This window comes from Megascapheus bottae, chromosome 14, assembly GCF_031878675.1.
Source record: "Megascapheus bottae isolate mThoBot1 chromosome 14, mThoBot2.hap1, whole genome shotgun sequence".
In the NCBI taxonomy this organism is placed as follows: domain Eukaryota; kingdom Metazoa; phylum Chordata; class Mammalia; order Rodentia; family Geomyidae; genus Megascapheus; species Megascapheus bottae.
The window spans coordinates 27,076,166-27,099,540 of NC_143522.1; the positions used below are offsets into that span (position 1 = coordinate 27,076,166).

The 23,375-nt window shown below is 37.7% G+C and overlaps 1 protein-coding gene across 1 annotated transcript in view; it reads left to right on the forward strand.

The window, feature by feature from the left end:
- Vrk1 (VRK serine/threonine kinase 1) overlaps positions 1-23,375 on the forward strand; it is an 82,038-nt gene that overhangs the window by 34,717 nt on the left and 23,946 nt on the right. The window contains exons 3-11 of the mRNA XM_090344802.1: positions 1,951-2,006; positions 10,051-10,120; positions 12,040-12,127; positions 16,069-16,177; positions 16,310-16,402; positions 18,809-18,941; positions 19,863-19,983; positions 20,398-20,456; positions 21,407-21,585. Of these exons, the coding sequence (XP_090200928.1) occupies positions 1,951-2,006; positions 10,051-10,120; positions 12,040-12,127; positions 16,069-16,177; positions 16,310-16,402; positions 18,809-18,941; positions 19,863-19,983; positions 20,398-20,456; positions 21,407-21,585 (908 nt within the window). The remainder of the gene's footprint in view (positions 1-1,950; positions 2,007-10,050; positions 10,121-12,039; positions 12,128-16,068; positions 16,178-16,309; positions 16,403-18,808; positions 18,942-19,862; positions 19,984-20,397; positions 20,457-21,406; positions 21,586-23,375) is intronic.

Genomic DNA, 23,375 nt, shown 5'->3' on the forward strand with positions numbered 1-23,375 from the left:
TTCTCTCTATTTCTTGCCCTCCCTGCCCTCCCTCTCTGTTGCTGTACTGGATATTGAACTCAGCAATTCCTTAGGCAAATGTTCTACTACTTGAGTTATGCCCCTAGCTCAATAAGTAGCTTTCTGTTTAGATGTGTGTGTGTGTGTGTGGTGGAGGGGTTATTTTCATACTTGTAAACATGTATGTGTATATAGATACATATATGTGTGTGTGTGTATAGTTGTATATCATCTTTCTTCTTCCTCCCTCATCCTGATTGTTACCAGTTTTCACTGAGCTTCCTTGTATCATCATATGTAGACACTAACTGCACTAACACCTGAACGTGGATGCTTAACAGCATCTCAAACTTTAGATCCTCTCAAACTGGGTCCACATACAGTTCTCTCCTGTCAGTAGCAACTACCTCTTTGTAGTTGCATAGGACTCATCTATATCTCATCAAAATGAAATTCTCACACTCTGTATTGATTCCACCAACAGATCTTGTTGTCTGTCCCTTGAGCGTCTGGCCATAATCTGACTAATTAGCTCTACTTGTCTGCCCTCATGCTGGCTTGGCTAACCACCTTCGCTTACCTGGAATACCGTTCATCTGCTGCATCTGCCTTTGCTCCTGTGTGCCATTCTCCAAAGGAAGTCTTCTAAAAGGCAGTGTTTTGGCCCTTCCCCTTCTCAAAATCTTCTAGTGTCTTCTCACCTCCTTTATAGAACCAGCCAGAATCATAACATCTGTCACCTGGTAGGCCCCTCGTGTCTCTTCTCTGCTGCTTTTCTGATCTGCTTTCTTCAGCTTCTTATCTCACCTTTTCTCCTTCAGCTCCCTTGGCCTCCTGACCTCAGAGGTTTCTAACCTGTCCCCACCTCCAGTCTGCCTGAAATTCAGTTCTGTGTGTATTCCCATGGTTGTGAGCCCTCTTTTAGTAATGCCCTTTAAAGAGGCCTGCCTCCCTCCTCCCTCCACTCTTCCCCTTAGTTCTTCCTTCACAGCACTTACACGAGCACCTTCCAGTTTGATGTGTTGCCTACCCTACTTCTCAAGAGGATAAGCTTTGTAAGAGTAAAGATTGTTTTCTCTGTTTACCAGAATCTAGCATAGAGTAGTGATTTGGTAAATATTTGTCAATGAGTATGAGCAGCCTTACGTTCCTAATTAAATTAGCATTCGGAGGGTACTGTGGTGTACTTGTATGAAATAAGAACCAGCCACATTAAGATGATTAGATGGCAGAATTCCCAGCACCCATGTCCTGAGTACTGATCTCGATGAATTTTTCCCTAAGTTGGTATTTTTTTTTAATAACTTCTGCTTCAGATGTTCCTTTTTAGGTTGTATAGTTTTTCAAAATTTAAGAAATTGTATTAGGTATCATGTTCTGGGGATTCACAATACATATACCAGCATGTCAAAAACCTTCAGTACTTTCGGGCTAAAGAAACATTTAACTTTGTTCAACTTGGGACTTTCTGTAGATGAACTAATGGGAGAAAACAATACAAATTGTCTTCCAGTGTCAATATTAAAACATGAGAAGCTGGGTGCCAGTGGCTCACGCCTGTAATCCTAGCTACTCAGGAGGCCGAGAACTGAGAATAAGGGTTCAAGCCAGCCCAGGCACTAAAGTGTATGAGACTCATCTCCAATTAGCCACCAGAAAACTGGAAGTGGCACTTTTGCTCAAGGGATGAAGCACTAGTCTTGATCTGAAGAGCTCAGGGACAACTAACTCCCAGACCCAGAGTTCAAGCCCCATAACTGACCCCAACCACCCCCCCCCCAAAAAAAAAACCACAAGAAAATGATCAAAATTGCTGAGATACACTATAATTATATTCTGAAATATATTTGGGAACTGGAATTTATAAAGGTGTTTTAGACATTCAAGTATAAATATACATACAATATTTATAATGTTATTCTGATATTATACATTTCCCTTTTTAAACAGCTGATGCAAATTCTTCAAAATCAGTTGGCAGCGATGCACCCTGTGTTGTAAAAGTGGTAAGACAATATTTCAGCTTATTTTTCCTTTTTAATGAAAGTTAATACAGTATTTATTTTGTAAATCATCCTCTGATAACTAGACTTAATTAAACCATAAGGTATTACATTTTTAATAATGCTTCATAAATAGTTAATGAGACACAAAAGTAGCTTTTATAGTTTTAAATAATGTTAGTTCAAATACTTCCTGTGTTTTCTTGAATTAGAATGGCATTAATGTTTGGGGCACGGTCAGTGGAAGTGTGGAGGAGCTGAGCAATTGTGGTTCCTGCCTGTCATCTTAGCTACTCAGGAAGTAGAGGGGGAGGATCAAGACTACCCTGGGAAGAAAAGTCTACAACAACTCTATCTCCAAATTATCAAGTAAAAAGCTGGGCTGGAGGAATGGCTCAAGAAGTAGAGTACCAACTGAGCAAGCATGCTGACTAAGCATGAAATCTTGAGTTTAAAAAATGTGTACAGGTACGCAAATATGGAACAAAGCACCAGCTAATCTTGCAGCTGTTTCAGTAGATGAGCTGCTGTTTGTATTGCTCTGCAATACTATGCTAATTTGGTTTAGTTTTATTTTTAATGTGCTTCTGGACTTTCTGTGGGTCAGTTTTTGTTTATTCCCAGTTTTCTTTGCTTTAGTAAATTTAGTTGCTTATTTGTAATTTAGTTAGTTGTGATTGTTAAATTTACTATATTCAAGTTGAAATTAGCTCATGATGAATAAAGATTAGCAGCATCCTCTCTGATATGAATGTACTTTAAATAGCCAGGCCAGTTTATAGATCTGTCAGGTAGGCATTAATTCATTGTATATCTTTTTGCTTACTAACATTTGTAGTTCCTGATTCCTTAGTTCTTGGATACATGTGAAGAATATGTTTGTTAAATAGAAAAAAAAAATAGAAGAGGCAGCAGAATGTCTTATTTGGGGATATTATAACAATTAAGTCCTGTTCTACTTTTGTTCTCAGTCTGTATAGCTCAAGAATTATCTCATAGTTTTGTTGTGTTTGTTTTTTTTTTTTTTTATTCTTGACCCCTATGCACCAGCTTTCTTGATGTAGAATTGTTTTAGTGATTCATTTTTTTTAAGTTTCTTTTTCTTTTTTTTTTTGTTAGGCATAATTTTTACTTGGAAATACATAGAAATAGTTTGAAGACTTCGGACACATACAACTACTGTTTAACCTTCACTAAGATACAGAACATTTCCATCACCCCAAAAATATTTCTTGTGTCCTTTGTAGTAGAGCATCTATTTTGCATCACACCCTTTGGAGGCAGTTGTTTGACTGAAATATATATATATATATATATATATATATATATATATATATACACACACACACATATATTTATACATTTATTATATATATATATTCCTGCCCTATAGAGTTACAGGAATTGCACAATACATATATGCTTCTTCATGTACCCTGTGATGTTTTAGAGGTTCATGCATACTTGGTATATTAATCATTAGTTTCATTTTGCTACTCTGTTGGATAAGCATTGTTTGCAGTTTGGGGCTATTACGAATAAAGCTTCTATAAACATTTTTATATAAGCATTTCTGTGTACTTTAAAAAAATTTATCTTAGAGTTTGAATTGCTGGTTTAGTGGAGAACAATGCATTTAAAACTTATAAAAAGTACTAGACAGATTTCCAAGGCAGTCAAATTTTGATGTTCTCAAGATGATGGGAGTTGTCATTCTCTATGTCTGATGTTTTCTTTCTGTGTTGTTCCTTTGTTTTCTATCTCTTCAGGGGGTATGGAGCATTGTGGCATTATAGTTCCAGTGTGCATTTGCTTGATGGCCAGTCTGAGTACATCCTCACTGTACTAACTGACTGTTTATATTTATTTGTGTCTGTGGGGCACCTGCCTCTTTAGTCTTTTGCCCAGTCTCTGAAATAATTTTTGATGTTGTTGGTCATTGGGCTTGAACTCTGGGCCTGGGTGCTGTCGCTGAGCTCTTTAGCTCAAGGTTAATGCTCTACCACTTGAGCCATAGTACCACTTTCAGTTTTCTAGTGGTTAATTGGAGATAAGAGTCTCATGGACCTTAGTGCCCAGGCTGGCTTTGAACCGCAATTCTCAGATCTCAGCTTCCTAAGGAGTTAGGATTACAGGCTCAGTTAGATATGAGCAAGCCACTGGCACCTGACTGAAAAAAATTTTTTTTAATTGTATTTTATTGTTGTCAGGTAGTGGGTACATTACTTCTTGAACATTGATACCCTTTTTCATGTGAAACAATGTTTTTAAAATGAATTGTTGCCTTTTATAATTGTGTAATTAAGAGTTATTCCAATTTCTTTTTCAGATATGTGCTGGTAATATATTCCTCCATTTTATAGTTTGCTTGTGCGTTTTTAATACTTTCATTGCAGCTTTTGAGATGGATTGTGTTTTTATTTTTATTCAGTCACTTGGTAGTTAAACTGATATTTGAGCCAAATTTGCATTTCTAGTACATAGTCCACTTAGTCAAATTGTATATGGTTTTACCAATGCTGAAATTGCTTTGCTAATATTGTATGAAGGATTTTCATGTTTTTATTCATAAGGAGCATTGACCTTTAATTCCCCTTAGTATTACCGTTCCCCCTAGTATTTCTAAGTTTAAAATTTTCTAACCTCATGACTTGGTTTTGGTATCAGGGTCATGTTGGTGGATGGATTGGCCTTCTTTGTACTCTGTGTTCTTCTCATTCTTCAAGCCTCTAGGAGAAAAGCCAGGGCTGTCAGAGGGCTCTTGCTGTTTCCTGTCTTGTAGAGGAAAAGTCCTGAACTACCCGTTGTCTGATTTGTGAAAGTAATACTTTATTTTTTTTTGAGTTTTTTCCTCCCTCATTTCAAGTTTTAATTTAATTTCATGATTCAAGTTTAGTGTCTGGATTTTGTGTCTCCTGCCATTCTCTTTTTCTTGATGTCCTTTTGCTTTGGAGTTCTTTTCATTGTGGAATAATGTTAGTTGAACTATTCAGCTTGCTCCTCAGAAAGAGGAACTAAAATTCTTACTGTTGAACTGTTACTTGCATGGAATCAGAGAGTATTATCCACATCTGATGACTATAACAAATTAAAATACTAAAATTTATAAATAATAGCACATTGAAACAGTAGTACTGACTTTTCCTTTGCTCTTTGCAAAGTCGTTGTAATAGCTCTAATTGTACAGATCACCTGTAATTGCCTTCTCATGCCTCTAGGTTTATCCCTTATCTCCAACTAGATATGAAATTATCTAGTAATGACCTTATTTCAAACCTTGTTTTCTTTATATAGACCTTAAAGTATTTTTTATCCATAATTTTCTACCACCTTTTATTTCTCTTTCTGTTCATTCACTGTAATCTTCTTGAGGCCCTTTTCATTCCCAAGACAGACCCCATTTTGTCGTCATCGTCGTCTTCTTCCTCCTCTTCTTCTTCCTCTTCTTCTTCTTCCTCCTCCTCCTCCTCCTCCTCCTCCTCCTCCTCCTCCTCCTCCTCCTCCTCCTCCTCCTCCTCCTCCTCTTCTTCTTCTTCTTCTTTTTTTGCCAGTCCTGGGCTTGAGCTCAGGGCCTGAACACTGTCCTTGGGCTTTCTCAAGGCAAGAGCTCTACCACTTGAGCCTCAGCATCACTTCCGGCTTTTGACTATATATGTGGTACCGAGGAAGTGAACCTGGTCTTCGTGCATGCTAGGCAAGCACTCTACCAGTAGGCCTAGCCGTTTTGTCTTTTTATAGCTTTATCATGTGCAAAGTGGAATGGATCATCAGTTACAAATGTGGAAAATGAGAATCACATTTTCCCAGTATCAGATCTGTTGGTTGAACATTAAGGGCTGTTGAAGGTCATTCTTGTGATTTTCTTGTTTTCATGTTACTGGGGATGAGCCATGAGCCTCATGTCTGTTAAGCACGTGCTTTACTGTAAAGCTATACCCTGTAACCAAAGATCATGTTATCAGAGAACATGTAGTGCCCATTGGGAAGTTTTAATAATGATCAAAAAAGTAAGATTCAAGTTCAGCCACTCTGGAAAGCAGTGTGGAGATTTCTTAAAAAACTGAAAATAGACCTTCCCTCCATACCACTCCTGGGCATCTGTCCTGAACATCATAACCCAAGATATGATAAGGACATCTGCTCAGCCATGTTCATCTCTGTACTATTCACAATAGCTAGGCAATGGAAACAATCCCAGATGCCCTACTGCAGATGAATGGATACAGAAAATGTGATATACACACACACACACACACACACACACACACACAATGGAATTCAACATAGCCAACAGACAAGATAAAATAATGGCATTTGCAGGGAAATGGATGAATCTAGAGTAAATCATGTTGAGTGAGACAAGTCAAGACCAAAGGAACAAAAGGCATATGATATCCTTAATATGTGACTAGTAGATCCAAACAGTACAAGAGCAAGGACTCAATATTTGCGTACCCAATGCTATGGACATGGTATTGGAAATATAAACACAACTATATAGACATAAAAATCTATGACTCTATAGACACAATGTTTTATTACATAGATTAATATGTATCTGTGATATATAAACCTTCAGCCTAATTTTGATTATGTTCTAAAATCTAAGTGCCAGTGATTGTATAGAGAGTCCCTTCTTGAATACTTGTTTGTTAAATGTCATTTGAAATATGATATAAAAATCAATGTTAATAAATTCTTCAATAAAAAAGTAGGATTCAAAGCCTTGTGTATGGTTTGAAAATAGTTTTACAAAATGGTTGTGTGTGAAGAAATTATGTCATAATGTTTATAAATTTTCAAGAATGAACATGTATTAGGTAGAAACCTCAAATGTATATGCAAACTAATTGTGCTGTAGACTCATAACCTCTGGGGTAGGACCTGGCTATTGGTATTTTAGTAACATTAACCAGGTGATTCCTTGGTCTGTCAAGGCTAAGAACCATGGAAGAAGCTAGGGTTGAGGGAACCTTAGAGATTTTTTTTTTTTATGAAGTTGTATGTGTTCACTTTTTTATTCTTGTTCTGAGATCCTTTACCCAGGGGATTGCTTCAGTATGGGTTTTTATTTTCGTATGGAAGACTTGTCCAAGAATTGGATTATTACTGATATATCTGCTTTATGATGGAAAAGCTGATGAAATTAAGGTGTACATACTGAAGGTGGATGTTTAAGCACTTACTAGGGATAATCTCCTCATGTCCAGTGATGGTCCGTGTTCTTGTTCTTCAACCTTGGCTTGCGTAAGCAGCTGAGGAACTGTGATGCTGGGTCATCCTGGTTCATCTGTACTTAGCTTTTAGATAACGATGTTCTCTTTATTATTTTTTTAATACGAAGTTGGTAATAAGTTGGGTAATACACGTGGAGTCTCCCTTTTCTCCCCATCCCCATTCTTGTCTTTGTCTCTTCTTCTCTCACCTCTGTCTCTCTCTTGTCTCCTCTGTCTCTGTCTCTTTATCTCTCTGTCCCACTACAGTTACCCTTAGCAGTCAGGTCAGGAGCAGTCCCGGAGGTGGAGGTTAGGTTATTTTTGGCTCATGTAAACTAAGTGCCAACTGGTAGAAATTTGTATTCTAAAGTTCCTGGCAAGGAACTTTGCTGACTGATGTTTGATTTTACCTGTTGGTGTTAGGAAAAGTGACCCAGATTTTCAATTCAGATATCATTTTTTTTTTATAGGAAGGAGAAACTTTGTACATCTTCATTTTAAATGGCAGCCAGTTGCTTTTAGATGGTGCCATTGAAATGTATCACATTTTATTTTTTTTCTGTTGTCATCTTCATTTTGACACTTAGAAGTCTTAAGGAAACGTTTAGTGATATTCTAGTTAAAATGTCAGACCCAATTTCTTTTCTAAATCTTGGCTATTACAGAGTTGGCAAAGTATTTTAGATTTGAAATATGTTAATAAAACTTTAGTTATGAGTTAAGGTATTTTCTTCAACAGAAATAGCTTGCTTTGGCTACAGTGCAGTACCAAGGAGTAGCTCCTTTATTTTCTGGTAAAAGAAGCTTATTAGATAAGTAAAAATATGAAATGAGCTCAAAAGGCCTTCATTGTTGTAGGGCTTTCATTATAACGGCCTGATGGGTATGGTTGACTCTCATTATTGTAAGTTTAATAAATTATTGCTTGAAGGAAATTTAAAAATTAAAGTTGATATGACATAGTTTGGAACTGAATAAATCAAAATTTTATACCGATGGTAATAAGCCAGGAGTTGTCTTATGAAAATCCCTTTCCCAGCTTAGTTTTATTAATGAGCTATTCTAAAAGTTAGCTAAAATTCCTTTTCTTTGATTTCTTTCTTTGTTTCTTGCATTGATTCTGTGATTCTTGCTCATTTGTTTGCTTTACATGTCCTCTGATGTCTTGTGGCTTCTATCCTGTCAACAAGGTAGCCAAAGATATTGAGACTTGAGCAGGGCACGTATATCAGACTTGAGTGTGGCTTGCTTCTGTCTTAAGAAGTCAATGACTTGTTGAGTCCATGCACACCAAAGCTGGTATCTTATAATATCATGTCTTCTAAAAAGGGGCTGAAAGTGTAGCTGTGACAAGGGAAGCTTATATTTAGGTTCTGATACAAGTGTGTACTGGTTGACCAACCTGCTGTAAAGTGCTTCTCTGTAACTGGGTGCTGCTTCACTGAAAATTGGCAGTATTTTCCTGTAAGCACGAAGTAATAGAACTGTATAGCTTTATATAAATCTCAAGGAGTAAAATTGATTGGGAGTTAAGCTGATTGAGTAAAAAAGAAAATGAATATATTTTAAATATTTTCAAAGGATGTATCTAGTACCCGAAGAGTACATGTTTTCTTTCAGTCAAGATAATCAGCCTTGCAGGGCATGGTGGTTCACACCTCTAATCCTAGCTACTCAGGAGGCTGAGATCTGAGGATCGAAGTTCAAAGCCAGCCCAGGCACTAAAGTCCATGAGACTCTTATCTCCAGTTAACCACTAGAAAATGGGAAGTGGCGCTGAGGCTCCAGGGCTAGGGCAGAAGCCTTGAACCGAAGAGCTCAAGGACAGTGCCAGGCCCCATGACCGAGAGGGAGAGGGAGAGAGAGAGAGGGAGAGAGAAAATAAACCTCAATTATCAGTTCCTTTAATGTTCTAATAAGTCTCAACACCAGCTATGCAAATTTTTCATCCAGAGTAAATTTCTTCTCATACCTCTTAAAAGAAAAGCAGCCCTTAGCTTAAATGTTTGCTTCATGTGAAGTTTTCACAATTTTTTCTAGATCCTTAATTTAAAATTATTTCTAATCACCTAATAAAGATGATAATAACAAGCAATATCCAACATGAAAATGCTCACCCTTATTAACCATATAAAAATCTGCTTACTGAGAAACCTACAGAATTATGTTTCTATTTAACAAGGCTGATTTCTTACATACCTTTTTGCAAATGTTTGCTTCCTTGCAGATAACATAAATTGTTAATCATCATCAAACTGGGGAAGGAATGTAGTTTGGAGAGCAGTTGTTATAACTTCAAATTATCATGTATTAGAAAAAAATGGGAATTGATGTGAGAAAGGAAAAGAGGGAGTTCAGTGGTCAGGGCTCTCTTTGGAGATAAGGGATAAGGCGTGTTTCTGTGAAACCTGGTTCACCAGCAAGAAAGAGCAAAGGAGTAGGGTTTTGCCATTAATTGGTTAAATTGGCTATTGACATTTTATTAAATATCAGAAATATTATCTTGTAGCTCTTTGCTGGTCTTTGCTTAAGGGAAAGCTTAATAAAGATAAAATTAGTTGAAGCGTTTTTCTTAAACTTCTCCAAAGAGTGAGCTGTATATCTGATTTTGTATAATTTATCACTTACAGAAATGGAACTTGAGAGGAATTTAGGTCTTAGAGGCTATTCTGAGAATATCTGAAATAGTTTTAAGGGGTTGAACAGCTATAAATTTGAGTATCAAATTACAATCTTTTGAAAGAAAAATTGATTAGTCTGTTTTGAAGTTTCACTGAAAATAACTGAGTATTTTAACTAGCATTAGTACTAACACATTTTTATATTTTAAGGAACCCAGTGACAATGGACCTCTTTTTACTGAATTAAAGTTCTACCAGCGAGCTGCTAAACCAGAGCAAAGTAAGCAATGTAATACGTATGTTTACATATTTAAAACATTGTTTTTCATTTTGTTTTGCTTAGACCATTCCTTATTATGACTCCCTGTTATTTTTGTCTTTTATACAAAAATGTAAATTTGGGTTTGGAGCCATGGCTCATTTGATAGAGCACTAGCCAATGAGCAGAAGTGTTAGGTATGAGTCCCAGTCTTAGACCAAAAGAAAAAAGTTAAATTCACTCAAATGACATTTTTGTGAGGTTGTCTTGATGTCTTAATAGTTCTCTTCGGTCATGGTTCCCATATATTGATATAAATAAAGAGTGATATATGACTTAGAAAATATTGTTCAGTATTGAAAATAGCCTTAGTCCTTTAGTTTGATTGTAGAGTGTCTACGTTGTCTTGAGTGTTTTTCTAAATTGGAGTGAACATGCCATCATTGATGAGATGGAACCTGCCGAGGGTGTAGGTGCAGAGCAGAACCCTGTCTAGCTGCTTTTGTCAGCTCTAGCTTCAAATTGAAATTCTCTGATCTTCTTTCTTCTCCCTCTAAGAACTCCCAACTCCTGCTAGGATGACAGGAAAGCTTCCCTCTACCTTTCCTACATTTTGATGCCGATTGAAGAAAAGATGTAAAAATTGTGGAAGAAATCCCCAATTTATATAGTAAAAATAAATCTTCCTATGACAGCAAGTAAATATTTACATAGATAAAGAGAATTATTGTAACTAGCAGTATTGTTTTACTTTTTTTTTTTTCTTGAACTTGAACTCCAGCCTCACACTCTTGCTTGTCTTATAGTTGGCAGTCTACCACTTGAGACACAGTTCAGTTTCCAGCATTTTGGTTGTGGTTAACTGGAGATAAGAGTTCTCTTAAGTTTATCTGGCTTCAAACTTGGATCTTCAGATCTCAACTTTCTGAGTAGCTAGGCTTATAGGCCTGAGTTCTTAGCTGGTTTTTCTGTTTGTTTGTTTTTTTTTGTTTTTTTTTTGGGAGGGGGGCGGGCAGTTATGGGGCTTGAACTCAGATTCTCGGCTCTGTCCCTGAGCTCTTTTGCTCAAGGCTAGCACTCTACGATTTTGAACCACAACCTCGCTTCCAGTTTTTGAGTGGTTATTTGGAGTAAAAATCTTAAGGGGACTTATCTGTTCAGACTGGCTTTGAACTGCCTCTGGAGTAGCTAGGATTACAGGTGTGAGCCACCAGTTCCCGGCTTTTGGTTTTGCTTTAAAAAAAAACAAAACAACAACAAAAAAAAACACTTTAAAAAATGCATTTTGAGGGGCTGGCCTAGTGGTAGAGTGCTTGCCGAGCATGCACAAAGACCTGGGATTCAATTCCTCAGTACCGCATACACAGAAAAGTCAGAAGTGGTGCTGAGGCTTAAGTGGTAGAGCTCTAGCCTTGAGGAAAGCCCAAAGATAGAGATCAGGCCCTGAGTTCAGTCCCCAGGACTGGCAAAAAAAAACCCCAAAAACAAACCTTTTGAGCCAGGTGCTGATTGCTCATACCTGTAATCCTTGGGGACCTGAGACCTGAGGATCTCAATGTGAAACTAGCCAGGCTGGAAAGTCTGTGAATCTCAGTGGAGCTGTGGCTCAGGTGGTAAAACACTAGCCTTGAGTGAAAAACTAAGGAACAGTGCATAAACCCAGAGCCCCAGTACTGGTATGCACATGTATACTTCCACATACATATAACAACCAGAAATGCTGTTTGCATATTTTTTATTTTAAAAAATGTTAAAGACAGGGTAATAGTTTTGTACATTAACAAAATGCTTTGATTGTAAATACTTCTTGTTACGCTGCACTCTTCTTTATTGTGACTAAAGATGAAGTCTTATCTTCATAACTGCATTCTGCTATTATGTTTTTAAAAATTATCATTTATATATAGCAATTGAAATCAAGTATCCATTTTAACTTGCAGTTCAGAAATGGATTCATACCCACAAACTGAAGTACCTTGGTGTTCCTAAGTATTGGGGATCTGGTCTACATGATAAAAATGGAAAAAGGTAAAAACTGCATGGGATTTCCCCCCCCCCCCCATTCTTCTTCGCACATTTCCTCTCTGTAGTCAGAGTTATTTACTTAACACCCACCTATCCATAGCCTTTCACCTGGGTTGTGCAGACTAAATGTGGTTGGAAATAGAGGAGTAGGTACCATCTCTGCCTTCTTCCTATAGCAGCAGATCAATGCTCTGTTAGGATGGGAGGCCTCTCTAATCTAGAGGGCTTCTGTGGAACAGTATCACCTGACTACAACCCACTGACAAGACCAAAGCCTAAGCTAAGTGGCCCTGCTCTGTGTGTGTGTGTATGTGTGTATGTGTGTGAAACCTTCCTCCATGTCCTTTATACAAAAGAGGGGTATTAGGATTCTCTATGGTATTTCATGTTGGACACATAACCTAACCTACCCATGGAAAGAATCGAAATCCTAATCTTTATGAAAGTTTTAATCTAGCTAGGGAGGAAATATAAACATGTTTGAAACATTTAGAGAATAACTATGTGCTAACTTGTGTGACTTTCTTTCTTTTGACTCTTAAATGTCTTGGGACTTGAGAAAATAAGAAAGTTGTTTATGTAGCTAAGTTGGAGAAAACCTCTATTATTTTAAGGCACAATTTAAGTATTTGAATGAATGAATGGAACTTTATGGGCTGGCTGGTGTTGAGACTTCAAGAATAGATTTAGTTTTAGGTGTGTATTGGTTAAAGTGCTCTAAGTTCCAAGTGAAGGAAAACTGACTCAGCTATCTTAAGCTGTCATCAAGAGTCCTGGTTCCTTGTCTTGCCCTGGCCAGACACAGAAGCAGGGTTGCTCTGAGTGCTCAGGCTGGCCTTAGGCTGTCAGTCCTCCAATCTTAGCCGTGACTGCTGGGATTAGGAGGTGGGTGCCATCATACCTGGCCTGATTTGCTTGCTTGCTTTCATCTTGGTTTTCCTTGCTATTATATAGTCTTCCTTATATATTCTCAAGGTAGCTGCCCAATTTCTAGACTTCACTTGCGAAGTTCCCAGTGGCAAATAGGGAAAACTTTCCCAGAGTCCTGTGTCTGGCTAACCCTTAATGTTTTCTTGATCTGACTTTTATCAGTGCTAATTGTTAAATCAGTTACTTCAGAGGCAAAGTGGTCACAGTGGTTGTTCTGGCAAAACATGGGTTGTGTGGGAGAGGATGGAATGCCTGAACTAAATTGTTCCATTAGGAAATACTTCAGTGCTAATGCAGCTAATAGCCAATATCTTATTTGAGATGTAGGCCTCTGTCACAGAGTGTGAGTACTCCTTGTATCATGTATATCACGTTGTCACTTATTGTTTTGCAAGAATAAGTTCATTGTGAGGTGATCAGAGCCTGAGGGAGACAGTCAAGGCTGATTGTACATAGTCTCATGAGGGCACTGTCCCAGTATACCTCAGAGGGGCAGGAGTGGGGGGGGGGAGGAGCAGGTATTGATGGGAGCCTTATGTGCTCCATCCTTAATCTTAGTCACTGCTTACCTGTGGGTGCCCTTACCTCTGCCTGTTTCTGCAGATTGAGGTTGCTATAGCTGTCTTCTTCAAAGGAGTATGTGACACACTAGAGTTGCATATGGTGTACTGATGCCTTCTTTTTGGTTGAGGCTCTTTTAAAATAATCTTTTAAGATCTTTGAAATGGGAAAAAATAGTAAGACTATTCTCCAATCCCTTCTTCCTCACTAGAAATCCTGTTAGCTGTTACCACTATAAAATCAGTTAATCTAGTTTATGTTTTCCTGTTACCGGAATTGTTTTATCCAGGTCTCTAGGATAGTATGCATCAAAGGTTTCACATTAGCAGTTACTCAGAAGTAACTTCCCTCAGTGCTCGGGGATGTGAGAGAGCTGACTTTCCAGATGAATGTGGTGACAATTCCTCTGTAATTTGCAGAAGCTTTAGTTGGTATTTGTTATTTAGCCCTCATGAAATTAAAGGATTGTTTAGAGGAGTAAGGTACTATATGCATAAAAACAAAGACCTGTTTAATATGGTTTATTAACAGACCTTATGCTGAAATAAGTGATAAGTGTTTTAACCCTCTTTTAGACTATTACAGAGGGGATAATAACATGTATGTGTTATTATAATTACACACATCTCTTGTTTGTAAAAATATTTGTTAACTGTCTCATCTCTAAACCTTTCAAAGCCTGTTATAAAGGAAAACTAGGAAGTAAACTTACTGTTCCTTTCAGAGTTCTTGATAACAAGAAATATTGCGTGAATATTGCATGAATGCAGAATATTGCATTATTCTGCCACTGTTAGAAATAGCTCGGGATGTTTGGGTGTTACATGGGAATAAGGATACCAACTCAAAAGGAACTTGGCAAGGCAAAGTTCACTTGTATAGAAGAGTGTACCGTCAGCCAAAAATCTGGAACCCAAGTACACCGAGTAGGGGAGTCTACTCCCTTTTTAACCCTAACTGGAGCAAGGCCCCTACCCTTGCTCAGATTGGCAGAGCTCAGTTTGCAGTGTGTAAAATGATATGGCTTAAATAAGAGAATACAACTAAAATGCAAGTTGCTTCAGGAAAGGGATGTATGTTACCACCACAGTAAGGGTTAAGCCACCTGGCCAAGCAGGGACCCTTCAGAAAATTCTTTCAGTATTAACAGAAAGGAAGCAGACTACTTTGCCAGAAAAGGCGTTTTTCTCACACTACTAACTTGGTATGACTTTGGATAAAATGTAAGATTGTCTACAGTATTTATTAAAAATACGCAGACATGATTTCTTCCAACTCAAAAATGTAAAGAATCCTGAATTTTGTATTGTTATTTTTTAATGAGTTGGTTCTTTCTTCCCTATTAAAATAATTTTACTGTATTATTGTCATAAACCTATTACTTGTAAGTAGGATTTTGTGTTGTCCTGATATACGACCTCTGTACAGTGATTAAAAGTGTGGGTCTGCCACTTCCTAGAGGACAGGAAACTTGCCAGTTTTCTTTTGCTGTGAACCAGAGGTGACAGGAGCACCTCCTCGGATTGGTAGAGTAAGGTTCAAGCACTTTGAACAGTGCTATACTGATTCCAAACATTTAGCCAAAGATGCCTTGAAGATTGATTCATCATGCCATCCCTGTTGGACGACATTCTGACACATTTTGAGTGTGATCTTGGTGTTTATTGATAGCTTGGAAGGATTAATCAGACAAGTTATAATTCGGAAAACTGTAAGATAAAAGTGATCAAAGGAAAAGCTAGATAGTATTACTACAAGTCAGTAAAGCTTTTCAGTCTAGACCAAGTCTTGGAACTTGAGGATTAGAAGAGACATTAGAAAGATGAGTCCCTACCTTCATTTTACTTTTGTCACCATTGCAGCCGAGGAAGTAATGTGAGTTGGCCAAAGTGACAGCTGTTTGGTGGCAAAACCAAAAATCTTTGCAGTTTTTCAGAATATTTATTTTCTCCATCTTGGCCATTGCGTGTTTAATGAGTTAACCATCCTTTCTCCTCGTTTAAACCATTTTGTTGGATTTAGTTGTTAGAGCTTCTCTGACCACTTGACTCATGACAGTTGATGCTGCTGAAATGTGCCCTGGAAGTAGAGGAGCGGCCCAGGGAGGAGGCTGCTTTCAAGAAACAGATGGACTTGAGGAGAGGGACCAGTGCAGTGTTCTCATTCCATTCAGATAATTTTGTTCTTACTGTAGGTCAGGGTTTTAGACAGTCTGTCAGACCTGGAAGAAGTCCTCTGAGTAAAAGGTGGGAGAGGAAATAGGAATTCCTGATTTCTAATTAGTAGAAATGATCAAAGCTTGTGCATATTTTTCCTCCTGTTCTGATTTTAAAGAATACTATCTTACTAAACTTGGATTTGAAAAAAAACATTTTGAAAGGAGAATACTCTGTGAAACATTGGTGTGTTTTCAGTTTTATTTTCTTCATTGACTTTTTTTTGTTGGTCTTCAGTTACAGGTTTATGATAATGGATCGCTTTGGAAGTGACCTTCAGAAAATATATGAAGCCAATGCCAGAAGATTTTCTCGGAAAACTGTGTTGCAGCTAAGCTTAAGAATTGTATGTGAGCTACATCCTTATTTTTTGAAAACAATTGTTTTTAATACAGTGAAGGCAACTTTCTGTTGAAGCTTGGTCCTCTGCTGGTTACTGCTAGGTACTGCATTAATTTATTGTGTGTGATTTTCATAGCTGGAAATTCTGGAATATATTCACGAGCATGAGTATGTACATGGAGATATTAAGGCCTCAAATCTTCTTCTGAGCTACAAGAATCCTGACCAGGTAGTTTCATAACTTTAGTTTCTACTATTTAAAACATTTATTTGTTTGAAAACAAATGTGGTTGTTCTGAACTCTTGAACCCAAGCAGAAGTTTTACTTTATGAAGTAGATACGGTAATAATATTTCCTTTTGACACTTTTATCTAGTTAACATTCTACATTTTTGATGCAATTTGCTTGCACTTTATCAAGTTGGCTATTTTGCCCTAAATAATATTCAGAAGAAGTGCTTGTGATACAAAATGAATTTCAAATAGCTGTTTGGGGGTGGAAACTTAAAATTACATAGTACACCAATGAATTATGTTTGCCTGTCTGCCTTGTCACTTTTTTTATTTCCTTTGTTCAAGAAATCCATCAAATATAAGTGTTCTGTTACTTGGAAAATTTGGTCTTTAACATGTTGATTATTCAAATCAGTTGGTTTACAGAAATATCTGAGCTGTCTAAATTTGTATACTCTTAGTGTTTGGAATTCAAATTGCATTTTAAAATGTTTGTTACATGCCTTTCTACTTTGTATTGTTCAAGAGGAGAAAAACTCACACTGGACCTTCATTTGGGTCAGTTTACTTGGCATGAGGGATCTACACAACTTCCTTGTGACTGTTATGGGTTTTGTAAAGTTTAGTTGTCATTCATAGTGGGGTCACTCTTTGATCTTGTATGTAATAGGAAGATTTTTAAGCATTTTAAAGCATTTTTAAATGTGTTGAGTACTTCTGATAAAAACAGAGTTGGGTATGGTGGTGTATACCTGTATTCCTAGCACTTGGCAGCCCTGCACCAATTTAATGAGACACTATCTCAATAGAAAAACAACAAAAAAACTCTAACAAACCAAATATGGGTAAGAAGGTAAATTGTAGCATCCTATTAATTGAAGTGGTCTGCATTTGTATAATACAGAAGTATACCTCATTAGTTTGCAGGCATGTACTTTGGATGGGATTATTTTCTAGTTTTGATCCATCCTTACATTTGATTCAGTGTTGCCTTGTCTCCTATACACACAGTCATTCAAATAAGTGTAACAGGGGCTATGAGAAACAGGAAATGGGGGAAAGTCAAATAGATTGGAGGCTAATCAGAACCAATATATCTACCATAGAGATGCGTAGATACACTGTGCAAAGGTAGGTTAATTGTAAAGTAATTAGTATTATTGATATGTAACATTTAAATACAGATAAGAAGCTGGATGTTTGTGGTTCATCCTTGTGATTTAGCTGTGCAGGAGGCTGAAATGTGAGGCTCTCAGTATGAAGTCAGTGGGCCAGAGTATTATCTTCAATTAGCAGGCAAAATTCCAGAAGTGAAGGTATGGCTCAAATGGTAGAGCACCAGCCTGGAAGGAAAAGCCAAGTGAGAAGCCTAGGGACCAGAGTTCAAGCTCTAGTACAGGCATAAAAATAAAGAAATTAAATATAGAGAAGAGTCTCATCTGAAAGTTATTTTTTTTTCTTCCTCCTTTTTGGTGGTACTCTACTGGGGTTTGGATTCAGGGCCTTGTGTTTTCTAGGTAATCGTGGGCCATATCCCTAGTCATTTTTGCTTTTAGTTTTCTTTCAGGTAGATTCTATGCTTTTGCCCAAGCCTGGCCTTGGTGGCAGGGGATTGATCCTTCTATCTCTGCCTTCTGCATAATTGGCCTTACAGCTGTATGCTGTGGCACCATCTTGCTTGTTGAGGTTTAAGTCTTGCTAACTTTTTTGCCGAGGCTGGTCCTCCTGCTGTTCTCCTATCTCTACCTGATAGATAGCTGTGATTTTAGGCCGACACCACCATATGCAGCCTAAAAGTCCTTCCGATCATTATTTGAAACTTTCAAGTATGTTTATGTGGTAAATTGATATTAAACCATTTTACAGCAGAAGAAATAGGAATAGGAGATAATTGCTGTATTATGTTAGCATCTTATATTGTGTGCTTGTCTTCATACAGAGTATTATTTGTATTACTATATCTATTGATGGTTTACTTTTATGTTCACTTTTTACTATACCTTGTGAGTAAAGTGTAAGATCTGTGAGTATTAACAACACAAGGTTAATTATAAGTTTATTATATACTTCTCTAAAGAAAGTATATATCAAATGATATTATCCAGAATATAGTGACATGGTCATTTAATGTTTTTAGTAAAAACAAAAATGTCTGGACTGGATTTGTAGATCATTTGTAGAGTGGTAGTAGAGGTAGCATGTGCAAGGCTTTGATTTAGATCTCATTAAGTAAATGAAATAATTTAAAAAAATTATTGTGTGTATTCTGCACTTCACTCATTTGGAGTGATTTGCCTTTGTAGGTGAAATCAACCTTAAATAATACTTAGTTCTGTATTTTAAAGTAGCTTGTGTGCAGTGACTTCGGCTCTAAATTGTCTTGATTACTGGAAATGTATAGGTATACTTGGTAGATTACGGCCTTGCTTATCGCTACTGCCCGGAAGGAGTCCATAAAGAATACAAAGAAGACCCCAAAAGATGTCACGATGGCACTCTAGAATTCACCAGCATTGATGCTCACAACGGCGTGGGTATGTCCACAGGGCTGGAATGAGAAACACTGCTAATATTTTCAGCTGAGTTCTTACATGGTTCTTGATGGATAAGGATGGAAAAGACAAAGTGGGGGTGTCATAGGGGGCTGAGGTCATTCTCCCACCTTTGTGGAACCAGGGTGCTCTCCCACCTGCTATACTCCTGCTTCTTGAATGTAACTGAGCAGGTTCATTCAGCTACACTTAGGACTTCCACTAACTTTTTTTTTTTTTTTTTTTTTTTTTGCCAGTCCTGGGCTTGAGCTCAGGGCCTGAGCACTGTCCTTGGACTTTCTCAGGGTTAGAGCTCTACCACTTGAGCCTCAGCACCACTTCTGGCTTTTTTCTATGTATGTGGTACTGAGGAATTGAACCCAGGTCTTCATGCATGCTAGGCAAGCACTTTAACCACTAGGCCAAACTCCCGGTCCAGGACTTCCACTAACTTTAATACAGTATGATTGAAGGTTGGTTGGATCTGTAGCTTTTTTATACAGTTTTAACTCTATATCAGGTAGCCTTTACCTAATTAAACCTTTCTTTTTTCTGTTCATAATACTACTGAGGGTCTCAAACATCCAGTTCTCTGGGTCTCTTAAGAGTGTTTTACACTTTTAATTTATGGTTTCCAAAAACAATATTAAATGTGTTATAGTTTCAAAATTTTGCCTTCCTAGATTTTAAACTTTAGAATTTCAAATTCAGACTATTAATTTTGGATGATTGTTAATGGGAGATTGTTAATGGGAGATAAGTTTGTTGTAATGAGGTCTCATGGTCAGTCAGTCCTTTGAGTGCATGAGTTGACACTAGGCTGGAAAAAGCCTGGAGTAGACTGCTTCTGTACTGCTTTATATACACCTGAACCTGGACCTTGAAAGTGATTTTAGTATGTTTAATCTTCTTCTGTATTTGTAGCGCCTTCACGACGTGGTGATTTGGAAATACTTGGTTATTGCATGATCCAGTGGCTTAGTGGCCATCTTCCTTGGGAGGATAATTTGAAAGATCCAAACTATGTTAGAGATTCCAAAATTAGGTAAAGGATATCTTAAAATTTTTTTGGGGGGGTGGGAATTATGCTAGGGAAAATAGTTTTAGTTAGTTTAGTTTTTGTTTTGTTTTGTTTTAAATTTTGTATATATTTTTTTCAGTTTTGAAAAAGGGTCCTGCTGTGTAGTCCAGGCTTTCCTGGAACTTGAGATCCTTTTGCCTTAGCCTCCCAAGTGCTAGAATTACTGATATGCACCTCCATATCCAGCTCAGAACAGCTTTAACTGACATCAATGTAGAAATTAGAAAGTAGACGTTAAACAGTAAGATTCTTTGGAGCAGGTTCTGTTTATTTTGGAAAATTATCTGGAATCATATTTGGGATGTAACACAGTACTACTTAGCATACTGTTACTAGATAATCTGTGATATCATGTGTCATTGTTTCATTTTTTAACAGATACAGAGAAGATATTGCAGGCTTGATGGAGAAATGTTTTCCTGAGAAAAACAAGCCAGGTAGGAAAAGACAGATGTTGATAGAGAGGAAAAAAGTGTGATGACATAAAATATGTTTCATGCATTAGATCTGGGGTTCTCAGATGTAGCATTTGTACTGGAGCATCTCAAAGAGGTACCTCCCACAGGTGGGCCATTCAATGGCTATGTGATCCTCAGTTGTCCAGTTCATTATTTTTAATAATCTTTATTTTAAGCCCAGTATGGTGGCTCATTCTTATAATCATAACAACATGGGAGGCAAACATCAGGAAGATCGTGGTTTGAGGCTAGACCAGGAAAAGTTTGAAAGATTTTCCCAGATCCCCCATCTCAACCAGTGAAAAAGCTCCATATGAGGATAGATGCCTGTCATCTCAGCTATGCAGGAAGCATCGATGAGAGCATCCAAGCTGCCCAAGGCATCAATGAGAGACTACATTTTAAAAAACAACAGAAGCGCTAGGGTTCTGCTTAGATTGTATAACACCTGCTGGCAAATGTGAGGCCCTGAGTTCAAAACTTAGTAGTGGGAAGTAGAGCTGTGCCTCATGTGATAGATCACCAGCCTTAAGTGACAAAACTAAGGGATAGAGCTGAAGTTCAAGGGCCTGAGGCTCAAGTCTCAGTACCAGCAGAAAATAAAAACAAAGACAAAAGTAGTATCCGATTCCCAGTCTTCATTAGTTCTTTTTGTATTTTTAATATTTAAATTTTAAGTACATATTCTTTCATCTTCAAAATTACATTTTTTTTAACATTCTATCTAAAAGTTTTAGAAATTATTTTGCTTATCTGGTGGTTCCTGAATTGAAAAAACTTCCTTGGAGAAATGACCAAGAAAATAAAAAGATTTTGATAAAATATACACATATTGTCATTTTACAATAGCCATAAATTATGTTCTTACTGGGGGAGGAATAGATCAGATTTTGATTACAGTTAGAAAATGATGGTGTTAATTCTTTTAGGTGAAATTGCTAAATACCTGGAAACAGTGAAACTACTGAACTACACTGACAAGCCTCTGTATCAGAACTTACGTGACATTCTTCTGCAAGGACTGAAGGCCATAGGAAGTAAGGATGATGGTCTACTGGACCTGAATGCTGTGGAAAATGGAGGCCTAAAATCCAAAACAGTGCCAAAGGTAAACTCTTACATTGGGCTTCTTACATGTTACCCCATGCTAATAGTGAAGAAAGTCATAGATTGTTTGTCAATGAAATATTTATCACCTGTCAGGACAAACTTCTTTTACAGTGTAGCCAAAGTATAGAGGAGCATAAGAAAATAACTAGATAAGCTTCTACTGGATGTATATAGTTGTATGTTGGTTAGTATTGTACCTTGTACTGCTAATAACCTGGCAGGGGATTTTGGTGATGTAGGCACCATTCTGCATCTCCCCCTTAGTCATGCCTCAGGTTTGATCTTAGCTCAGTTTTTCTGTGTTGATGCTGTAATATTTGATCTCTTTAGATTGAGCAGATTAGTTGGTCTTTTGTTGCTTGGTTCTATCATTTGAACATTATTTTGCTATTTAAGCAAATACTGGGTGCATGTTCAACTAAGGGATTAATCTTCGGAACGCTCTATTGTGAAATGCTGGTGTTAATGGTAGAAATGTTTCAGTGTTTAATACTACAGGAATTAGTTTAATTTCCCTTCCTTCCTTCCTTCCTTCCTTCCTTCCTTCCTTCCTTCCTTCCTTCCTTCCTTCCTTCCTTCCTTCCTTCCTTCCTTCCTGTCATGGGGCTTGAATTTTGGGCCCAGGTGCTGTCCCTGAGCTCTTCAACTCAAGGCTACCGCCCTACCCCTTGAGTCACAGTGCCATTCAGGTTTTCTAGTGGTTAATTGGAGATAAGAGTCTCATGGACTTTAATGCTGGGCTGGCTTTGAACCGTGATCTTCAACCTTCTGAGTAGCTAGGATTACAGGTGTGAGCCACCACGCCTAGCCTGGCTTCCTTTTTTTTTTGTTTTTTTTGCCAGTCCTGGGCTTGAGCTCAGGGCCTGAGCACTGTCCTTGGACTTTCTCAAGGCTAGAGCTCTACCACTTGAGCCTCAGCACCACTTCCAACATTTTTCTATGTATGTGGTACCGAGGAATCGAACCCGGGTCTTCGTGCATGCTAGGCAAGCACTCTACCACTAGGCCAAATTCCCGGCCCCATGGCTTCCTTTCTTAAATGACTATTTTTTCTTTATTTCTTATTTTTAAGACAAGGTCTCACTATTGTAGCCAAGCTAGTCTCAAACTTTCAATCCTCTTGTCCCAGCCTCCTGAGTACTCAGTTACAGATGTGTGAATTGCTTGGCTGTCATCTGAATAGGATATTGGTTTTATACAGGACAGAAAATTTTGTTAAAGAAAAATATTTTTCACATTATTAAGTCTGCTATTAACTATAAATTTCAGTAGATTTCCTTGGATCTCCCATAATTCTAAACTGAGAAAAAGGCTAGAAAACACATTTTCTCTTTAAAAAAAAAATCAGAAGCAACCTATTAAAAGAGCTTTGTGTCTGTAATTGACAGGCAATTGGTATCACAGAGTTGGATCAGGAAAAGCTGGTGTCTTGGTAATGTCATTATACAATGTCAACGAGATACCCACATCTGCATCTGCATTGTTTTCCAAGTTTTGTCCTGCATTGCACCTATTCATTTTTGTGGTCTGCAAGTGTGTGGAATGCCAGATCAAAGGCTAAAGCAAAGTGGAGCCTGTGTGCAGTGAACCGTTGTTCACAGGCTGTCTTAGCATGTACTTTTTGCTCTGTCAGCTGCCCCTGCAGGAATATTTATAGCTAATTTTGTAGTGTTTTCCCCAAAGTTTGCTGACTGTGAAGTCAAAGTCTCTTCTACATAGCAGCTTGTTCAAAGCACCAACTCTGTAAATTCCTGTCTTTGTGCCTGCATGCTAGGATGAGCTAGGATG